The sequence below is a fragment of the Xenopus laevis genome, chromosome 4L, assembly GCF_017654675.1.
Source record: "Xenopus laevis strain J_2021 chromosome 4L, Xenopus_laevis_v10.1, whole genome shotgun sequence".
Classification (NCBI taxonomy): domain Eukaryota; kingdom Metazoa; phylum Chordata; class Amphibia; order Anura; family Pipidae; genus Xenopus; species Xenopus laevis.
This window is the reverse complement of record NC_054377.1, coordinates 75,828,636-75,848,644: the sequence shown is the minus strand read 5'-3', so window position 1 is coordinate 75,848,644 and position 20,009 is coordinate 75,828,636. Positions and strand designations below refer to the sequence as shown.

Here is a 20,009-nt window from a genome sequence, read left to right as displayed (position 1 = left end):
CTCGAATGGTTTCTAATTTAAGAAAAAACTCGAATCCGTGAATTCGGGGTTAACAACAAAAACTCTGAAAAAAACTTGGACATCATGAAGGCAATTAACATCTTCAAATGGTTCAAGGGACCTCTTCCATTGACTGCTACATGATTGTGACAGGTTTTAGATGATGTATTTTTTTTCCAGGGTCGGGGTATAATAAATCTCTGAAAAATTTAAGTTTTTTTAAGCTGGCATCTCAATTCTTCCCCAGGCACAAGTAAATATTGTGAAAATACTGCCTACACTCATCTCAAATCGCTTGAATTAATTTAAACCCACTGAAAAAACTTGAACATCATGAAGGCTACAAACATCCCTTGAAAATGGTTCAAGGGACCTCTGCCATTGACTTCTACATGACCCTGACAGGTTTTAGATGGTGTATTTTTTCCAGGGCCGGGGTATAATAAATCTCTGAAAAATGTTTTTTTTGCCTCCTGTAGAGATACCCGACTAAAACAAATATTCCCGGAACTACCTCTCTTGTTTTATAGACAACCACCTAATCTGAGGAAAATGCTTGTCAGAAGTGCTCTTCCTAAAACAACTAAAGCAGGTACATTTCCCTGCAACAGATGTGAAACCTGCAAATACATCCTGTGCAAAGATCAAGTTGCAATTTCAATACACAATAAGTCTCCAACATTCTGGACCACTATTCGTGTGCTTCATCCAATGTGGTATACATGATTACATGAACTAGGTGCTCTACAGGAGGCATATACATTGGTGAAACAGGACAAAAATTGCGCACAAGGATGAAACATCACAGACATACAATCAACACCAAATCATGTGATACACCAGTGGGGCAACATTTCTGCAGTCAAAATCACAGTCTTCAGGACATGTAGGTCTTAATTCTAAAAGGGAACTTTAAAACTGAACGGGGAAACACATTAAGACAGGGCCTTCATTTAGGGTCAGGTTTCATGTCACACTATGTGACCTGACTGAATCCAGACTCCTGGACTATTTACAACCCACCCTAATTCATTGTATTATCTCTACATTTGATCTCTATCTATCTGTAACTTCCTAATTTATTGCCCATGAATACCTTTCACTGATCTAATAGAATATATGCTGAGCCTTTCTAGCTTTCATTTGTATTTTGCCTGACGAAGGGGCCTTGGTGCTCCAAAAGCTTGCAATGTACATTTTTTTTATTGTTAGCCAATATAGGTATCACTTCTACAATACTTTTTGTATTTGTTTGTTTTTTTATTTGTTATTATATGTAATCTGACAAATTCAAACGACGTATCTGAAGTATGTGAAAAATTTTACTCTGCCCACGTGCTGAGTATGAAGATGATGTATCCTTCCTCAACTACAGTTAAAAGATACATCTCTTCTCTATTGAATAATTATTAGCATTCTCAGATATGTAGGTACATGTTTGGTTCTGTGCTACAATATATAGTGAATAAAATACCCCCTCTTGTAAAATATAAGGATATTATAAGTTACCGAGGAGTTTCATGACCATATAAAAACACGAGGCCGAAGGCCGAGTGTTTTTATACAGGTCATGGAACTCCTAGGTAACTTCTAATATCCTCATATTTTACAACTGGGGGTACTTTATTTATTATAATACACAAGTTTCAGTGAGTCATGTGACAGAAATGACATCAGAACTCACCGTTTATAACTGATGACATCAGAACTCACCGTTTATAAGGATATCATTTACAGGATATTCATGGCTTTTGTGTATTATATGTAGTTATGGAGTAGTTAGGACATTAGAGCCTGTGTCGCACATGTCCTTGATAGCAGATTTTCCATTTGGAGAAATGCCGAAACCCCAAAAGTAACCTGGGCTAGTTAGGCAAGGTACTATTTATTTACTATCATGGGCCCTGGCATTAATTCAAAATCATAATTCCCCTTGTATGCAACGAGGCCTGTAGCCAGAATAACTACATGGACTTTTCAGGGTCTGATTCAGGCAGCTAAACTTGTATACTATACACTGACAATGATAATATGCATTCTAGTAGAGGTTATATTACTGAACATTTAAAGGATTAAAACATTGCAAATCAGGAGTATAATTGTGGTAACTGAGGCAAAGGTTTACAATTACCTTTCTTTGGGGGTAAAATTATACTTTAAACCCATTTAGGCATAATGGCAACCAATCAAACGTTGACTTCCATTGCTTTATTTGCAGCAGTTGGCCAAACAAAAAAAATCACTGACTGGTGCCCATTGCTACTGCCCAGGTGCATTTTTCCCCCAATGTTAGTGTATATACGCATATAAGTCATTTTTTTGTTTTGTAGAACATATATACGGTTGCAAACCTACAACTTCCGTTTGATAGGGCAACAGTTGGAGAGCCTCAAGTATTATTTTATATTCTTTTTTAACCATTCTTTTGTTCTACCTTATATTTATAAAGTGCAGAGCTAAACAAATAATAGCGCAGCTGCCCTTGCTTTAGAGACTTTTCAAAAGTTTACTCTTTCAGAAAAGAAATCTATATTATTATTATCATCATATTTATTTTTACCTCCAAAGTCTGTCTCATGTAGACTGGTGGCTGCAATGTGTCCAACAACCCTAAGGCACTTGGCATAAGACAGTTACAGTAATATTTATAATTGTATCCTCAAACGGTATTTACATTTTCTTAGACATTTAAATGGTTTGTAAAACAGAAGATTAAAAAAATATTCTGTGCATAAATACCCTACTTAACTCTACCAGTAGTTGAAAAGTCCATCGCTATGCACTGAATACTATTCTGAACATTGACTGACCAATACAAAACTCTTCCTTGCTTGAAATCTGTTTCTGGAAAGGTCTCTTACTATGCCAGTTAGCTTTGGTATAAAATATCAACACACTCAAAAGTTACCGCAATTCAAATTATTGTCATTAAAGGTTGTTTTCCATACATTTGTAAAAAGATAGCATAGCTGTGTAAAAAAAAAAAAAAAAATGGTTTTACATTTTACTGTGTTCTGGGCGTGTTTTGTTTGTTCAAGATCTTCAGAAGAGTTTTATTCATATAAAATGGTTTTTCAGCAGAGCCATCATTTCTCTCCAAATCTTCCACTGAGAACAAAAACGATACATAGTAAGTAGCTTCATCAATAGCAACTGACGCACAATGAAAAAAAAAATACACAATTGGAATTCTTTCTCTTCGTGTTTCAATAACGCACGAAGATCACAATTATATATACGTAAATCCATGCTTTCATGAGTAAAGAGTCATGTCTATAAATGGTTATGCTGTGTGCTGTACAAATTATAGTAAAACAGACACTAGAAAGAAGGATTCCTTATTCTGTACTCTGGTACCAAGTCTGAATAACAAGAAATTATACTTTAAAGGGATTCATTTAAGACTTCAGTTAGGTTGTGCCAGTAATAGACTGGGGTTTGTTTCACTTTCAAGCACAGTTGTTCCCAGCAATACAAAATGTGAATTTATTGTGTAGCTTCAGAAAAATATCTATTTTAGATCTTTTGCTAGGCAGAATATTCGTTTTCGTACATTAAAACACCATTATAACAGTATTGGTGAAATACTGTATATAGGGCACTTTAGTAAAGAGAACATATACTCCCTTTTTTGACATGAGCTCATTATTTAGGTTTATGTAGAAAATGTACATGTACAAATGTTTGTTTTTTTTTACACAAATATACTTGATTCCACAGGAAACCACAATAAGTTCTATGAGCATAAGATCCCTTATGCTGTAAGTGTAGTGCAACCTCATTCCTTACTTTGTTCCTTTTTAAAGTGAGGAATTCTGGAACTTAGAGGGGTATTTACTAAAAAATTATCACATTTTTTTCTTAAAACAAAGTCAACCTAACTCCCATCCATAAATTGAACTCATTTATCAAGAAATCAGCTCGAAAAAGTCAAGTGTGGGAAAAGTCTTCATAAAATTGTATGAAAATTCAGATTGTACGTCGAGTTTGACGCCTGAATCGCTCGATTCAACACAGATCATGATGTCAAGCTTAGCAGCTTGGGGGTATGATAAATCTTTAAAAATTCTAGTTTTTTTTTCCTCTAAAAATGAGTTTTCCCATTTAAAAACTTGACCAGAAAAAAAATCAAGCCTTAATACATAGGCCCCTTAAAGTCTCTCTGCTCACTGTACAAAGGAACAGGGTCTGTGTTGCATGCAGTCAGAGTATGGGGGGCAGACTAGCATGGTTTCCCTTTAATCTGTGGAATCAGGTATGCCTGTGTACAAATAAAATATATTTATAATTAATTCTTGAAAGTTCAGATAGTGTTCATGCTTTACTTTTTTCTACACAAGCCTAGCTGGATAAGCCTGTGTCAAAAAAGGAGGGAGTGTAGTTGATCTTTCAGACAAGGACTTGTCTTATCTGGGAACATTGTTAAACCCATAGCATTTTGTGGTTTATCCAATGGAGTCTGATCATATGATTCCACATTAATGAACTAGGTCTAAAATAACTGTTTACAACATTATATATTATAATAGTGTTAGCTTGTGTTTCAATCTGTTATTGTACATTATACATGTTTATATCAGCCAAACCAGGTCTGGAGTTTGATTCAAAATAAGCCCCGTCATTTGAAGCACTTTGAGGCCCAAACAGCCCCCCACCAGCCCAGTAATCTAGATTACCAGTCTGGGCCTAAACCAAACTACTTTTTCTACTTTTGGCAATTCTGTAGGCACTTGCAGTTTGTTGAAGCCCTTCCTTCTATTATTTTATTCATTGCAAAATACATTTCTTATAACAAATGTAATTATATAACATTATTTGGAAAATTCCATGTGCAAGCAAACAATTAAAAAAAAGTGTCATGAAATCAATGTTCTTTCTGTCTCACTATAACATTGTCTAACTTGGTGACAAGCTGCCTTAAGACTTTGGGAGTATCACACAAGATACACACAATGTTGTTTAAATGACCAAACTCTGGTAAGTCTAAGCAGATTCATAATATGGCCTATGAGAGGTCACCAAATGAGCAGATCTTAAACCAATCCAATAATTTGCCCCCTAAAATGAAAAACAGAACACAATGGCCAATGCAGATGGGAGAAGACCTCGTAAATAACCCAACATGGCCCTTGCCTGATGGTATTTTGAGTGCATGCATCAAATACAATGCTCACCAAAACTCTGAGCTGGGTTTACTGGGTGCCTAAACAAACATGCAGCCATGATGGTGTAAGCACATGGTATTTGCTGTGTTCACATTTGCATCCCCCATTCATGAATTAGCCCTCTTGTCTCCCCTTTTTCATTTGATGTGAACATAAACATGGAGTATGCGACTACAGGTGCCTTGGATGTTTTAGAATTACTGTTCCCTACATTCTTCCATTAGTTTAACTGTTGTAGGGATGCTTGGAGAAGTCCTGCAACATGTATGGAGCAAAAAGATGCCTCTCCTGGATCAATACTTTTATCAATTCCACATTATAGCCCATAAAGAAAGAAAGTGTTTAATGTTTTGCTAGAACCAGTACTTTGAAAGTGAAATTCTCTCAATTCTCAATCTCTAGAGAAAATATTTTACATTGTTGTGATTGAAGTAGTTCGATCACTATGCATGATAACAATTAGCAGTATCCAAAATGATGAGTGCCTCCAATGCACTTTACATACTTTACCTACTTTAAAAAAAAAGTTAAACACAAAAATTTTAATACACACCAAGATGAATGTTGGCAGGAGAGACAGGATGTGATTCAGCTTAAATAACTTCTTTGCTTATATTACCTTTAATGTCATGAGTGGCCTAGAGTACATTAGTATAATACAAAAGGCGCATGGTTTTGTAACCCTCAAAGAGACGTATGTCTCAAGTCTGCTATTCAAATACAAAAATGTAGAAATTATTGTACGTTATGCTTGGAAGTTGTAACAGTAATCCAATATTCACATTTCAACTATGTTCCTACCTGAAAAAAAAGAAAAATCTGTATATTTATACTGCATCTGTAGGATTATAGAAAATAAGTTATGACTTGAAAGCCAAAATCAGCGGGGGTGCCAAATGGTTTGGAGCTAGACTCACCCCTGTGATCCTATGGGCTGTGTCACACCTGATATCGTCCCCAATAGTAGCAAGATGTGAGCGGTCAAAATACCAATATGGTTCATTTCCACCTTTCTGTAAATATGGAGAAAATGCAGATACGACTTGCTACCGCCCTGTGTGTGCAGTAAATGACATGACAGGAATCTGCCTGCTTAGTGCTGGATAGATTTTGGCCAGAAACCCCAGTGTGTATTTTGTGGATGAAATCCAACCCATGCTTGCAGCAACAGCCGGATATCATTTATATCATTTACTGCACACACAGGGCACTAGAAATTGTATTAGCATTTTCTCTATATACATTTGTCTGCAGATGGAGAAAATTTCACATGTGACATAGATCACTAACCAAGTACCATAGACTGGTGCTCCTCTTAATTATTATAACACCAGTATACTGGGGTGTTTTTGTTTTATTGATCATCTGTGTCACCCTGGGCAGATTCTCAGGAGATTTCTCTACTACACATTATTAATTTGGCACAGGGAATCACAAAAGAACAAATGGTGCTGGAATTGTTTATGTATACCACAAATAATGATTTTGTTGCATTCTATTTTTCACAACTTTCTAAAATAAAATAAATTTTGTTTTGGCTTTTGCTCCAAGGTTTACTAGTAGCAGCCCAGCAAGAATGGTTACTTAAAGGACCAGTAACATATACATATATTAAAAAAACACATATTAAACTTTAAAGTCGCTAAGTTTTTATTAAGAAATAACTTACCAAAACTCTGATTGCGCTCCTCTTCAGAAAAGACGATCGGCGATTCATCGTGCGGCTCTCCATTTCTCCTCCCTGCCTTCCTTATAGGAGATAGCCAGGGAGGAGAAATCAAGCACTGCACGATAGATCGTCGCCCTGTCAACGTTTCTGAAGAGGAGCGCAAGCGGAGTTTCTTTCTGTAAGTTATTTCTTAATAAAGACTTTTAAAGTTTAATATGTGTTGGCGTCTTTTTTTCGTAGCATACTAACGTTTTTTTAGAAAATTTTTGCTGTTACTGGTCCTTTAAAGGAATTTTAACACCAAAAAAGGAAAGTAATGAAAATATACATATAATGTCCCATTTTGCTGTACTGTGAAACTCACGTGTCTGCTTCAGAAACTCTACAATATTTATATAAATGAGCTGCTGTGTAGCCATGGGGGCAGCCAATCAAAGATGGAAAAGGAGTAAAGGCACAGGATATACAGCAGATAACAGATAAGCTCTGTAGTATACAATGGGATTCTTCAGAACTTATCTGTTATCTACTGTGTATCCTGTGCTTGAATGGCTGTCCCCATGGCTACACAGCAGCTTGTTTACATAAACTATAGTTGTGTTTCTGAAGCAAATACACCAGTGCAGGGAAACAATACATTGTATTGTCATTTCTTTAAAACACTTTAATTTTTGGTGTTTCTGTTACTTTAATGAGCCGCTACTAGGAAACAGAGGGAAACATTTTCAAAATGTGAAACATGAAAACGATTGAATACGTAACTGAAAGGGGTAATTATTAGTGGTGTAGTTTGAACTACCCTTTAAATCAAAATAGCGGTAATGACATCAATAGTATTACCATCATCATAATAAACCATGGTTCAAATACTGTATAATGTTGAAGGATGCGAACGGCTTAATCCTACAGAGGGTCACACACGGGTTATTTTAAACATGGAGGAATCTGTAAAGCTTACATCACAGTTTCGGTGGCTGTCCTGTGAAGTGCAAACATTACCTAGCACCATTTACATTAAGTCACATTGCCAGATCTCTCATCAAAAAAGAAAACGTTTATGGCTAATTATATTAATGTACCATTGTATCAAGTATTTTATGAAAAAGAAAAACATTTAGTTTAAAAAAATGCTGTTCCCTTATATAGAAACCAGCTTTATAAAAATATTAAAAGCCTAAAAGCATTTTAGGAAAATCCTTTATACATTGAGAGCTTTGTGTTAAGAGGCACTAAAAACGTAACACTGATTCACATGATATAAACTTTCTGCTTTGATGAATCCATAGGTTCAGATTGAACGGTTTAAGCATGAAATCAATAACTTCTGTCCAACCTTCATTTACCCTCCTATGGTTTTTAGTTATTGTGTTAAAAAAGTGCTTTTTTTTTTTTTTTGTTAAGAGTGCAAGATCAATTAACGCTTTGCCTTCTTTGAGCTTATTTCCTTTTTTCCCAGAATCCTATGCAGGTTAGGTGACATGTAGTAAGGTTTCGAAGAAGAGCCATTATTCCTTTCCAGATCTTCGCCTGAAGATGCAATAGTGCAGGAGCAAGCAGTAGGGGATTGGGAGCAAGTAGGAAATGGAGACAGAACAGAGAGCAGGTGAATCAACATGAGCTTTTCATATCAAGAACATATTGCACTGGCACAGGGTTCCATATTCAGATTTTACCCCTAATAACGATTTTAACAGTAGGTACATGTGTTATATTTACAGAATGAGAATCTAAAGGTTGAAAATTCAGAAAAGAAGCAGAGCAAAAGCCAAGGACATTTTTACACAGTCCAGCTAACTACTACCTTGCATAAGGCAATGTATTTATAGCACAAAAGAACTGTTGAATAAGGTAGTAGTTTAGGGATATAAAATATTAATTCCAAAGACTTGAGGAGAACGTTGTCAAACCGACATATAAAAGCATTCAGATTCAGAAGAAAGGGCCGACCTTATGTGGCATAGGAATTTAAATAACTGCTAAAAAAAAAAAGTCGTGAAAATGTAAAGCTTTTCCGCCTGCTGCTTCTACAATGCATGTCATATATGAAAGGAAAATAAAGGCTCTGAATAAATCTATGTTTGAAGAGAATGTAGAAGTAATTTTGAACGCAATACAGTCACAAAGTGCATCAGGGTTAAAGCCAGCATAAAATCAGCACAGCATAAATCCCTTTTACCAAGTGTAAAAGCCACGAAAATGCAATTTGTGTAATTTTACACAGTTAACAGATTTATTGGGATGTAGGTAAGTGAAGTATGCATGTACTTATAGCTCAGTGTAGTACCATCCAAAGTTTTCCAAGATACCATAGGCTAATTATCTACAATTTCACTTTTTGGAGGCCTGATACAGTTGTGGCCCACAATATTAACTTGTACCAGCTGTGCTGGAAAATAGTTAAAAATAATAAAAGATATCCACCTATGTATTTTTCTTTTTGCAGAGGATCATTTTAGGATTGCTGGTAAAAAATTACTAAATCTTATTCCACACAAAAATCAAATTTTGCAAATGAACCAATATATATATATATATATATATATATATATATATATATATATATATATATATATATATATATATATATATACATATATATACATATATACATAATATAATATTTACTGGAGGTTTTTTGGAAGGCTGTGCTTTTAGACTCCTTTTTTTCCCATTCAAATTAACTATGTTGCTATGTTAGGAGACCCAGGAGGACCCCACTGTGGTCAGAAAAACATAAGAAAACTACAATGTATAGCACACCATCCTCCATTCTTTCTTTTTTTGTTCTCTGCACAATTTCATATATCATATCTCCCTTTCCCTTCTATTCTTCTTACCAGGTCAGCGTGTTCAGCTTTCATTTACTTTATACCTTTTTTTCTTTCCCTCTTCCATTTTTTCCTTTCCATGCTACATTTACATTTCTGTCTTCCTTCTCTTATCCTCTTGATTCTTCACTTTCCTCTTACCCTCTTCTCTTCTGTATTCTTCTCTTAAGCACAGCACTCACACATGCCGTTCTCACTCATGCCGTTCTCATTCTAACATTCTCAGTTAGAATGCACAGGGCCCCAAGAGGGCATTGGTGAATATCAGGACCACCAAAGTTATGCTTTTCTGTCTGTCACAGGCACAGATGCAACTGGTTCAGACTCTGGCATGAGTCCCCTTTACACCATTTCTTCTGATTTACCCCCACCTATCAACTGTCCTTATAATCATCCCCTCTCCTGTATGCTGCCCTTTAGTGATGTGTGGGTTGAGAAAACCTAAACCCACACCAGACCCTAAGGTGACCCACACCCAACCCTAACCCAAAGTGAGCTCCTACTTATCTGCCGCCCGCTGTTATGTCAAGGAAGGGGCGGGGCACACCAGCATGCAAGTATAGAAAAAGGAGCAAGTCCAGTGGGAGTGGGGCACTAGGAGGTCGTGGCCCACAAACTTTGTCGACCCGAACCCGCCCGCTTCGGGTCGACCAGCACATCACTACTGCCCCTATATTTTCTGCGTTTTCATAAAACTTTTCCTTTGGTCATACACTTTTCCAATCTCCTTTGTATCCCTTTTCCTTTTGCTTATTCAATTTTAAAAAGGTGCCTTCCTACAGCCAACTTTACCCAAATTTCTTTAATAACTGGAATAAAGATATACACTGACCACAGAAAATATTGTCAAGACCATATCTTCAACATAAACTTCTAAAGATAGAGGCTAACTGCCTGCATTATATCTATGCCAATGAGAAGCTTTAAGGAAGTATTTGTATGCTAAAAATATTAATTATATATTTAAAAAGATTATGCATGAGCTATCCCAATAAAAACATACTTACAAAAACACAGGAAAAGGGTGTCAACACACATTGCATAGACACTGAAGAATCCGTGTGCAATCAAGTAGGACCCAATGATCACGGTCTGCAATGAAAGAGATGTAAAATGAAAGGATATTATCAAATGATTTTCACTACTATGTAATGTCAGAAACACGTTTTGCTTTTGTCCTTCTGCAGACATAAGTATATCTGTGATTCAATTAAACATTTTGGTTGATCCAACATGCTAATGGTTTAATTCTAATCTGTGAAGCCAATGTTCACCTGTAAGTTTACGTACAGTATGAGGTATAATCTTGTGCTCTGTATAAAGGAGCATTATCTGTTTTATAAGCGTATGTAGACATAGTGGACCTATCTTGCAAATTATTAACAAATGCCTGTGTCCATATATGAAGTAAAAACCTGCAGTAGAGTGCTGCATCACGTCCAGTACTTGTTGGCCAATTGCAAATGGGTGGCAAAGAATGTCAAAGAATGCTTCTCTACTTCACCTACCACCTTACCCCACTCTCTCATTTCCAGTTAATGATGACATCAGTTGTGGTCTATGATAATGTTACTCCCAGTTTTATGGTGCCCAGCAGTTAGCAGGACTGTGTTATGGTGCCCAGTGGGTAGCAGGACTGGTTGTGAGTAAAGCAGATGTGGGCTGGATTGAGTAGCATTGGATAAAAATGCAGGTGTGGGTCCAGGCATGTTGCAGTTCGACCTGATTAAACTCAGGTAGGTCTTTAACCTGCAGTCTATTGGGTAGGAAATTGTTTACACAGTCAGATGTTTGCACTGGCCTCCAGCCCTATGTGACAGCTGCATGTTCAAAATCTGCAGTCACGGAAGAAAGGCTGCCAGACTGCACCACAACTAGGTAGCAGAGGGAATGATGGAGGAAAAAGGCTGTGATTTTTTTTTTAATAAATAAATAAATAAAAATTATATATATATATATATATATATATATATATATATATATATATATATATATATATATATATATATATATATATATATATATATACACACACACACACAGAAATTGCTCCAGGTGTCCGCACTCAAACCTTCATGTTGCAGAGGTGCAAGATCAATGTGTATAATAGAAATCAAGGATGAGAAAGGTCCCCAAGTGGGACCAAAACCTCGGATATGATGCTGTGTTGACAATAAACACTTTGTTCACTAGTGAGTGCTGATCTTTATTGATTTATATATATATATATTTATATATATATATATTATAAAATATCTAAAATGATAATTATTACAACATACCCAGAACACACATCTATAAACCAATGACTAGTAGAACTAAGAAGGTGGGAGCAATTGAACTAAGCAGAGTGACTAAATTACTAGTACAATTGTTTTTTAAAAGCAGAGAGGTAGGGTTATGAAATCTGAAATTGTCAATTAAAAATAGTCAACACACACGCCATCTTGTGGTGAACAGAAGAATTCCCTCTTAGCAAAGACATTTTTGATATAGATTATACTCTTAGCTTGATCCCGCAATAGTTTATCATAGGTCTAATTTTAGAATTTCCGAATAGAAAAAAACTAGAATCAGAGAGTTCGGGGTTAACAACCCGAAAACTTAAATTAATCGAGTTTTCAGCAGGAAAAAATTCGAATTGCTCAAATTGATTGAGTTTTCTGGCAACACCCTCTGAAAAAAACTCGAACATCATGAAAGCTATTAACATCTTCATATGGATATGGGAAACTCTGCCATTGACTCCTACATGACCTCAACAAGTTTTAGATCGTGTATTTTCAGATTCAAGCTATTTTTCTCGGTAAGGGTATAATAAATCTCCAAATATTTTTTACCAGAAAATTTGATTTTTTAACCAAAAAACCTTTGGAAACTCGATTTTTTTGTGCAAACATTACTCGAACCTAAATAAATCTGCCCACATATGTTCCTTGTTCTTTAAAAACGAGCCCTGAAATGCAATATTTTACTTGATTAATGCAGAAATCAGACACAAACACTTTATAATTGTTGCCAAAGTGTTAGTGGAACATTTTAATATGTTTTTGTATTTTTTTCACATGAGTTGATCCATCAATTCATGTCACACTGTTGCCACAAGTATCTTTACTTGGAGTCATAATTTTTACATAAATCCTAGATGTTTTGAATCCATCAATCCCTAGTAAAGACCAGCTCTATTAGAAGATGGAGGTTGTTGTTGCAGGACACCTACTATAACGGCAAGAAACCATTTTGAGATTAAACATCCCATAAGTGTAAAAAAGCCACTAGTTACAGCCAATTTACTGGGATGAAGCCATGTAGCGCTGCTCAATCTGACAGCAATTGGCAAGGAGTATAAGACTAATAGTGAAATTAATGGAGAAGTTGCCATGAATCTGCCCATATCATCAGTGTGGTTGTTGGCCTTCCTTTACAGTGCTCCGTGCTGAATTGCCTATATGTCTATAACTTCAATCTCAGAACTTTGGTTCTATAGTGAGCTACAAATAATCACTGAGAATAATTTGTTTTTAGGAATACAGTTAAATAATCTCAATGATATGAGTCTACTGGCCAGTTAGCCAGAATAACATGTTATACCAGTTATACATGTATAAACAAAACACATGGCCACCATGAAATTGCTAGGTTGGACAGTCAGTAGAAAAACCTCCTAAAACAATTTTCTACCCTCATAACCTTCAAGTCCCCAATAAATAAGACAAATAGAATCAAGAAAAGATTGTATAGAATGCAGAAGTGAGTTTTCACATCCCAGTCTCTTCCCTTTGATATCAGAAGACAATTTACCATAGTCTAATATGAACACAATCTAACTGCTGAAGAAGTAACAGAATAACAAATGTAGGGGGTATTTAATAAAACTCGAATTTATCCATTTTTTTATTTAAACAAAGTGGACCTAACTCCCATCAACCAATTTAACAAATGTATCAAATAATCAGCTCAAAAAGTCAGTGCGGGAAAAGTCTTGACTAAATCAAACAAAAATTCCAATCATACAACTACATACAACCAGAAAAAACAAACATAAATAAATAGGCCCCCATAGTGACTCCAGCCTCAAGAAAATACTGTAAGTCAGAATATAAGTACATCGCAATCTCCTTCTACACGTTCAAAACAAACTGCTTGATGCCCCAAACCTTTGAATATTGCCTTGGCCTATGTGAAACTGTTGCTCCAAATATTTAATTATCCTTATAAACAGTGAATGTGGCCAGAATCATCTGCCAATATCATCTACAAACATATTTGTATATATGAAATGATGTTCAATGATGTTCAATCAGGTAATTATAGGCCAGTAGAGGTATAAGCACTGGGTGAGGTATCAAGATGTCTTTCACATGCTTACAAAGTCACATCACCTCTATTTCCCAGTATAACTATCATTTGGGCTAGAGCTCAGGGTATGCACTTGGTGTGGCATTCCCCAATTCATTACATTCTAGGCATGGGGCAGCCATATGGGGTAGTGCAATAGTGTTTCCTGGACAGAAAGCCTTGCATATCAAGCCTGTGTTTTTTCCTAAAGATAAAAGTAGACATCTGTGCTACTAGCTACTCGGACACAAACTCTGGAATTACTGGGGCTATTGCTATCTTACAGAATCTACATAGACATGCGAACCCTGTTAGTCACTTAGTAACATAGTTACATAGTAAGTTAGGTTGAAAAAAGACACACGTCCATCAAGTTCAACCTTTTATATCTTTTTTTAACCTGCCTAACTGCCAGTTGATCCAGAGGAAGGCAAAAAACTCCATTTGAAGCCTCTCCAATTTGCCTTAGAGGGGGGAAAATTTACTTCCTGACTACAAAATGAGCTATCTTCCATAACCCTGTATTCACTCACTTGCTAAAAAGCCATCCAACCTCTTCTTAAAGTTATGTAATGTATCAGCCCGTACAACTGATTCAGGGAGATAATTCCACATCTTCACAACTCTCACTGTAAAAAAACCCTTCCAAATATTTAGACGGAACCTCCTTTCTTCTAATGGGAATGAAGTTATTAGTAAATTAATAACTAGACATTTTGCCCATGTAGGCACAGCATAATCAACAAAAGGCAAAGGGGTCCCTGCTGTGCAGTATTAAGGTATCAAGTAAATCAAAAATAGCCGGAGAGCACACCTTTATGTTTTAAAAGGTTTTCATTTTTATTTCACAGACAATCCTGCACAACATGTTTCGGCTACAACAGCCTTCATCAGGTGCACAACATGTTTCGGCTACAACAGCCTTCATCAGGTGCAACCTGATGAAGGCTGTTGTAGCCGAAACATGTTGTGCAGGATTGTCTGCGAAATAAAAATGAAAACCTTTTAAAACATAAAGGTGTGCTCTCCGGCTATTTTTGATTTACTTGGAATCTTTTGCAATCTGGCACGGGGACTGCGGCTCGTTGAGAAGCACTGAACACACGGAAGACCACTATAAGGACTATTTGATATTGAACCAGTATTAAAGTATCCACTAGGTCTGACTGTTGTTACAGTGTCTTGATGGTTTTACCCAAAATTCTGTGTTCCATATATATCTTTACATACCTGCTACCATTGTACAACACAGAATCCTTTGTCATATAAAACATTCGAGCACATCTTAAAGATAAACTTACCAAAAGAGGTACCCAATAGTAATTTAAAGCTGGAGCTTCATCTGTAAGCACTGGGATTTTTCTTGTGAAGAAGAAGAAAGCAAGCACACCTATGCAATCAAGAGATGCAACGTTAAACATAGCAGGGCTTGACACTACTTTTTGTTTCGCACAAATATAATAAATATTAGGAGCATATTTATCAAAGGTTCAATTGTGTTTCCAGTTAAATGTTTGTATTTTTCCAGCAGGTTACATTTTTTCACATTATGAAAGCTTTTCACAACTTTTCCCCCCAATACATTTTAGCAAAGTATTTTCTTGCTTCACCAATTCTTTCACCAAGTGTTTTGTCATTTTAAGCAGACATAAGACATCGTATGGACCAAAACTTGTGTGCCTGCTCTACTTTTTTCAGTCCACTGAAGCAAAGAATCATGAATATTTTTTCCAGTTGTGAGAAAATGTCAAAGTGCAATGTGAAATGCAAAGCTATGTGAAACCAGCACTAATCTAAAATTTCTTTTCATGTCTCCTCACTTGAAAATTCTAGAAAGAGATGACAAGCAGGGGCAATTCTGCAGCCCGCATCACCCTAAAGTAGAGACCTGCAGTGGGTCAAGTTCCCGCAAAAAATACCCTGCGGGATGAGGGTGGGATTTTTGGGTGCGGGTAAAGATGCAGGGCTACGGTCATGAGCTATGAGTTGCGGATCAGGTTGTGGGTCTCATCTATATTTCTTATCTTATGTTATATTGTCTATATTTTACTCCTTTTAAAATTTTCTGGTGATGTCACTTCCAGTTTGCAGTAACAGCACTTCCTGTTTAATGTTGGTTTGGGGGATGCGTATCTGGTTGTGGATAAGATAGTTGCGGACCGGGGTTGGGCAGCAGATCCAAGTGGGTAAATATGAGGGTTACAGTTTGGGTGGCAGGCTGCGGGTCGGGTCTGGGTCTCAAAAATTGGTTCTGCACAGGATACTCTAAACAAGCCTTCTTTCCAATGCAACCCCCCTTAGCAGATCTTCAGTCTCACTGTGGATTGGGGGATACATTACTACTGCAGAGAGTGTAATTCACTCTATACATTGGATGAGCTCAGTTTCTGATTTGAAAACCAGAATCTGATTCAAGTTTCCACACATAAGTTGCCTCACACTGTTATCTAAAGCAAGGTCATGGCAGGGAAGAGTATTAAAAAAGAGAATTTTTTGACCTCTGATAAATCTATCACAGACTGCCTTTATGTGCAATGATGGTTAGTGGTCTATGCACTTTCAAGACTTAGGGCCAGATTCAATTCAATGAGAAAAAACACGTTTTATGAAGCACTCTCTTTGTATCCATTTCTTTGGGATTTTTACAAATCTATTTATTAATAGGTCCCATAGGAATGAATATAAATTGGGGAGCTCTGATCTCACATTTTAATAAATCTACCCCTAAGGGAAAATCTGGAATTCAGTTAGGACATAGAATTAAATTTGGACCATAATATACAAAATATATTATGCTAAAGACTTTGCTAAATTACTAAGCAGACCAAGTTTAAACTAGGGATGCACCAAATCCACTTTTTTGTATTCGGCCGAACCCCTGAATCCTCCATGAAGGATTCGGCCGAATACCGAATCCTAATTTGCATATGCAAATCAGTGAGGGGGAGGGAAAAATAGTGTTGAGAACCAAGTACGGCTATAAAAATTTTTACTTCCTTGTTTTGTGACGAAAAGTCACATGATTTTAAGGATTTGGATTCGGTTCGGCCAGGCTCAAGGATTTGGTTGAATCTGAATCCTGCTGAAAATGGACGAATCCTGGCCAAATACCGAACCGAATCCTGGATTCGGTGCATCCCTAGTTTAAACACAGATACATATCTCAGTAAATGAAATGCATCATATGCATAAGAGTGTGTGTAAGCAACTCAAACTGTAACCATAATGCCATGCAAATTGTTTCTCACACCACATTAAAGGGTATACATCAATGTTCTCTTACCAACAGAGCCAGTCACAAACACTTTCCCAAGAAATAATAGGAAATCTGTTACTTTGTCCAATACAGCAACTCTGAAAATACACAAGAGAAAAGAGATATAAGAAAGACTATTACATATTTTCCTGAATATTCAGCATTGCATATACAGTAAATAAGCCAGTCAAACATTGTATTCATGAATTAACTGCAGGTAACATTATTGTACTATGGGGAGAAATCATATGTTTTATAATTCTGCTGTTGTAGGCTGTAGGCTGTGCTGTGTATGCTTAACTGGTTCCCTATCAGAGGACATCACACCAAATGAAAGTTGACACAGCCACTGGGACTCACCAGCAATTCCCCCTGTATACTGCAGAAAGGTATAATGGGGATGATCCCATGAAGAACAGGTTTCACTGCAATTGTAGCTGCATTAAGCCATTTTGCATTAGGTATGAATAATTTTATATGTGCAAAGATAGAGCAAGGATGTTTTTTTGTATAAATACTTACTTGCTGTTATTTTTTTACTTACCTTATAACATTTCTCATAAGTAGAAAAAATGCATCTTTAGCTGAAGTACAGAAGTTCTTGCCATATATAGCAATCTGTAAGAAAAATATAGCCAAAAATAAGTAGGACAGATGACATAGAAATGCGGTTTAATACATAGAGAGTACTGAGGGAAATCTATACGCACCATTATATATGCATTTCTGTTCATAAACTTAATGAATTTTTCCAGACACCAGAAACAGCATTTCAAGCAGCATAGTAAGAACTTAGCAAAGGAGTTCTGAGAAGCTGAGCAGAAACAAAAATGTAATGTAAAACATATCAGTGGAGTAAGTCACTGTGGTACAAAAAAATCAGGTGGGATACTTTTTAATAAGGTACTCAGCCTATTCCTCACCATTTAATGAAAAGAAATGGGACCTTCCTGATGTGTAATCCAGAGATGCACCGAATCCACTACTTTGGATTCGGCGGAACCCCCGAATCCTTCACAAAATATTCGGCCGAATACCAAACCGAATCAGAACCCTAATTTGCATATGCAAATTAGGGGTGGGAAGGGGAAAACATTTGTTACTTCCTTGTTTTCTGACAAAAAGTCACGCAATTTCCCTCCCCGTCCCTAATTTGCATATGCAAATTAGGATTCGGTTCGGCTAGGAAGAAGGATTCTGCCGAACCCGAATCCTGCTGAAAAAGGCCAAATCCTGGCCGAATCCCGAACCGAATCCTGGATTTGGTGCATCCCTAATAATTTATACATTTAGTAGTACAGAACTGTGTCCCAAATATATCCATATTAAGGAGGTTATTTACTAAAATCCGATTTTATCTCATTGTTTCAATAAAAAAAGCTCGACCAAAATCCCATCCCTTATTTTGCCTTATTTATCATTAAAATAACTAGAATAAATTGGATCTGAAAAAAAAATGATAAAACCAACCAAAAAACCTGCACCGTAGATTTTTTTCAGACTTTTCTCCTGAATTGCTTGATTTTTTGGGGGGTTTTGGTTGAAAACCCGAATTTTTCAGATTATTAAACTAATTCCAGCACAAACCTCAATATCTTCAAATTGGAATAGGGACATCTCCTATTGGCTTATACATGACCTTGAAAAGTCTGATATGGTAGATTTTCGGATTGTGACTTTAGGCAGCATCGGGGTAAAATAAATCTTCAAAAAAATTCAAGTTTTTGCCCCAAAATGCCAGATGACAAAAATTTTAAGTTTAGAAAATAACCCCCTAAATATCTTTGCAAATTCTCAAAGTTCAACCAAATTGCAAAACATATGATTATCTAACAGTTGGCATCAACTATATAAATTTACTGTCACCAGACTATTAAAACAAGCTTGATGGTTACAACTCCGTTTCACCCTTCTTTTGGGACAACAAACATTTTGGAGATTTGACTGATATAACTCTTGTCTTCATGGATTTCAAAACGCATAGCTGTATACAATAATCTAACTCAGAAAGCATTGTGCCTCATATTTTACCTTTGAGTTTGTGATCCAAATACTCTAAAATGATTCGGATTAACTGAACAAGCGCAAGGATGAGAGACCCAAGTGCCAGGGATCCTGTGTGGTATCTGTTACAGAAAAGCTGACAAATAAGGTTGCGTGTCCGAATTTAAACACAACACTCACTATAAACAGTAAGGACAAAGTCACAAAGGTCCATGGGAAAAAAATCACAGAATTACAGCAGATTTTCAACACTTATGGGGGAATGCAATAAAAGTCTGCAACGGAAAAACAATTCACAATGCAAAAATGTTTGCCTTTGTGCGAACAAATCTTTCTTAGCACATATTCAATATAGCTTTTGTGAACCATGAGACTGTTTAGCAATTGTAAATTGTATAGTTTGCACCAGTGCTCAGTGAATGTGATAAAACTTCTTACTGAAAAGGTTTTTATGTTTGCTCCAAAAGTTTAGAATACCTTCAATCATTTCTTGAAGTGTGCAATGTGCAATTAATATTCCCATTGCAATAACAGTCTAAGGAGGAATTACAAATTTTTATTTGTGTGAATTCTTTTCTCTTTTTTTTTCACTTTTATTACATTTCCCCCTTTGATGCCTATTTAACAAACTTTGGGTTATTATAAAGGTTTTTCCATCTTAGACTAAACTCCCATTTTAAAAAACCCCCAACAAACGTCTACTTTTATTAATATATTATAAGATCCAAAGATATAAAAAGCATGGATTT

The 20,009-nt window shown here is 36.2% G+C and overlaps 1 protein-coding gene across 3 annotated transcripts in view; it reads right to left on the bottom strand.

The window, feature by feature from the left end:
* Positions 1 to 2,193: 2,193 nt before the first annotated feature.
* slc44a5.L (solute carrier family 44 member 5 L homeolog) overlaps positions 2,194 to 20,009 on the bottom strand; it is an 82,430-nt gene continuing 64,614 nt past the window's right edge. For 2 of the 3 annotated variants that reach the window (XM_041590343.1, XM_041590344.1), the window contains exons 16-22: positions 19,288 to 19,382; positions 17,967 to 18,070; positions 17,801 to 17,874; positions 17,284 to 17,354; positions 15,302 to 15,390; positions 10,670 to 10,754; positions 7,446 to 8,361 (exon numbers count right to left, since the gene is read on the bottom strand). In XM_041590343.1, coding sequence (XP_041446277.1) covers positions 8,249 to 8,361; positions 10,670 to 10,754; positions 15,302 to 15,390; positions 17,284 to 17,354; positions 17,801 to 17,874; positions 17,967 to 18,070; positions 19,288 to 19,382 — 631 coding nt within the window. In that variant the 3' untranslated portion in view covers positions 7,446 to 8,248. Of the gene's footprint in view, positions 3,109 to 7,445; positions 8,362 to 10,669; positions 10,755 to 15,301; positions 15,391 to 17,283; positions 17,355 to 17,800; positions 17,875 to 17,966; positions 18,071 to 19,287; positions 19,383 to 20,009 lie in introns of those variants that run through there. The other variant, XM_041590345.1, reaches the window with a different exon arrangement.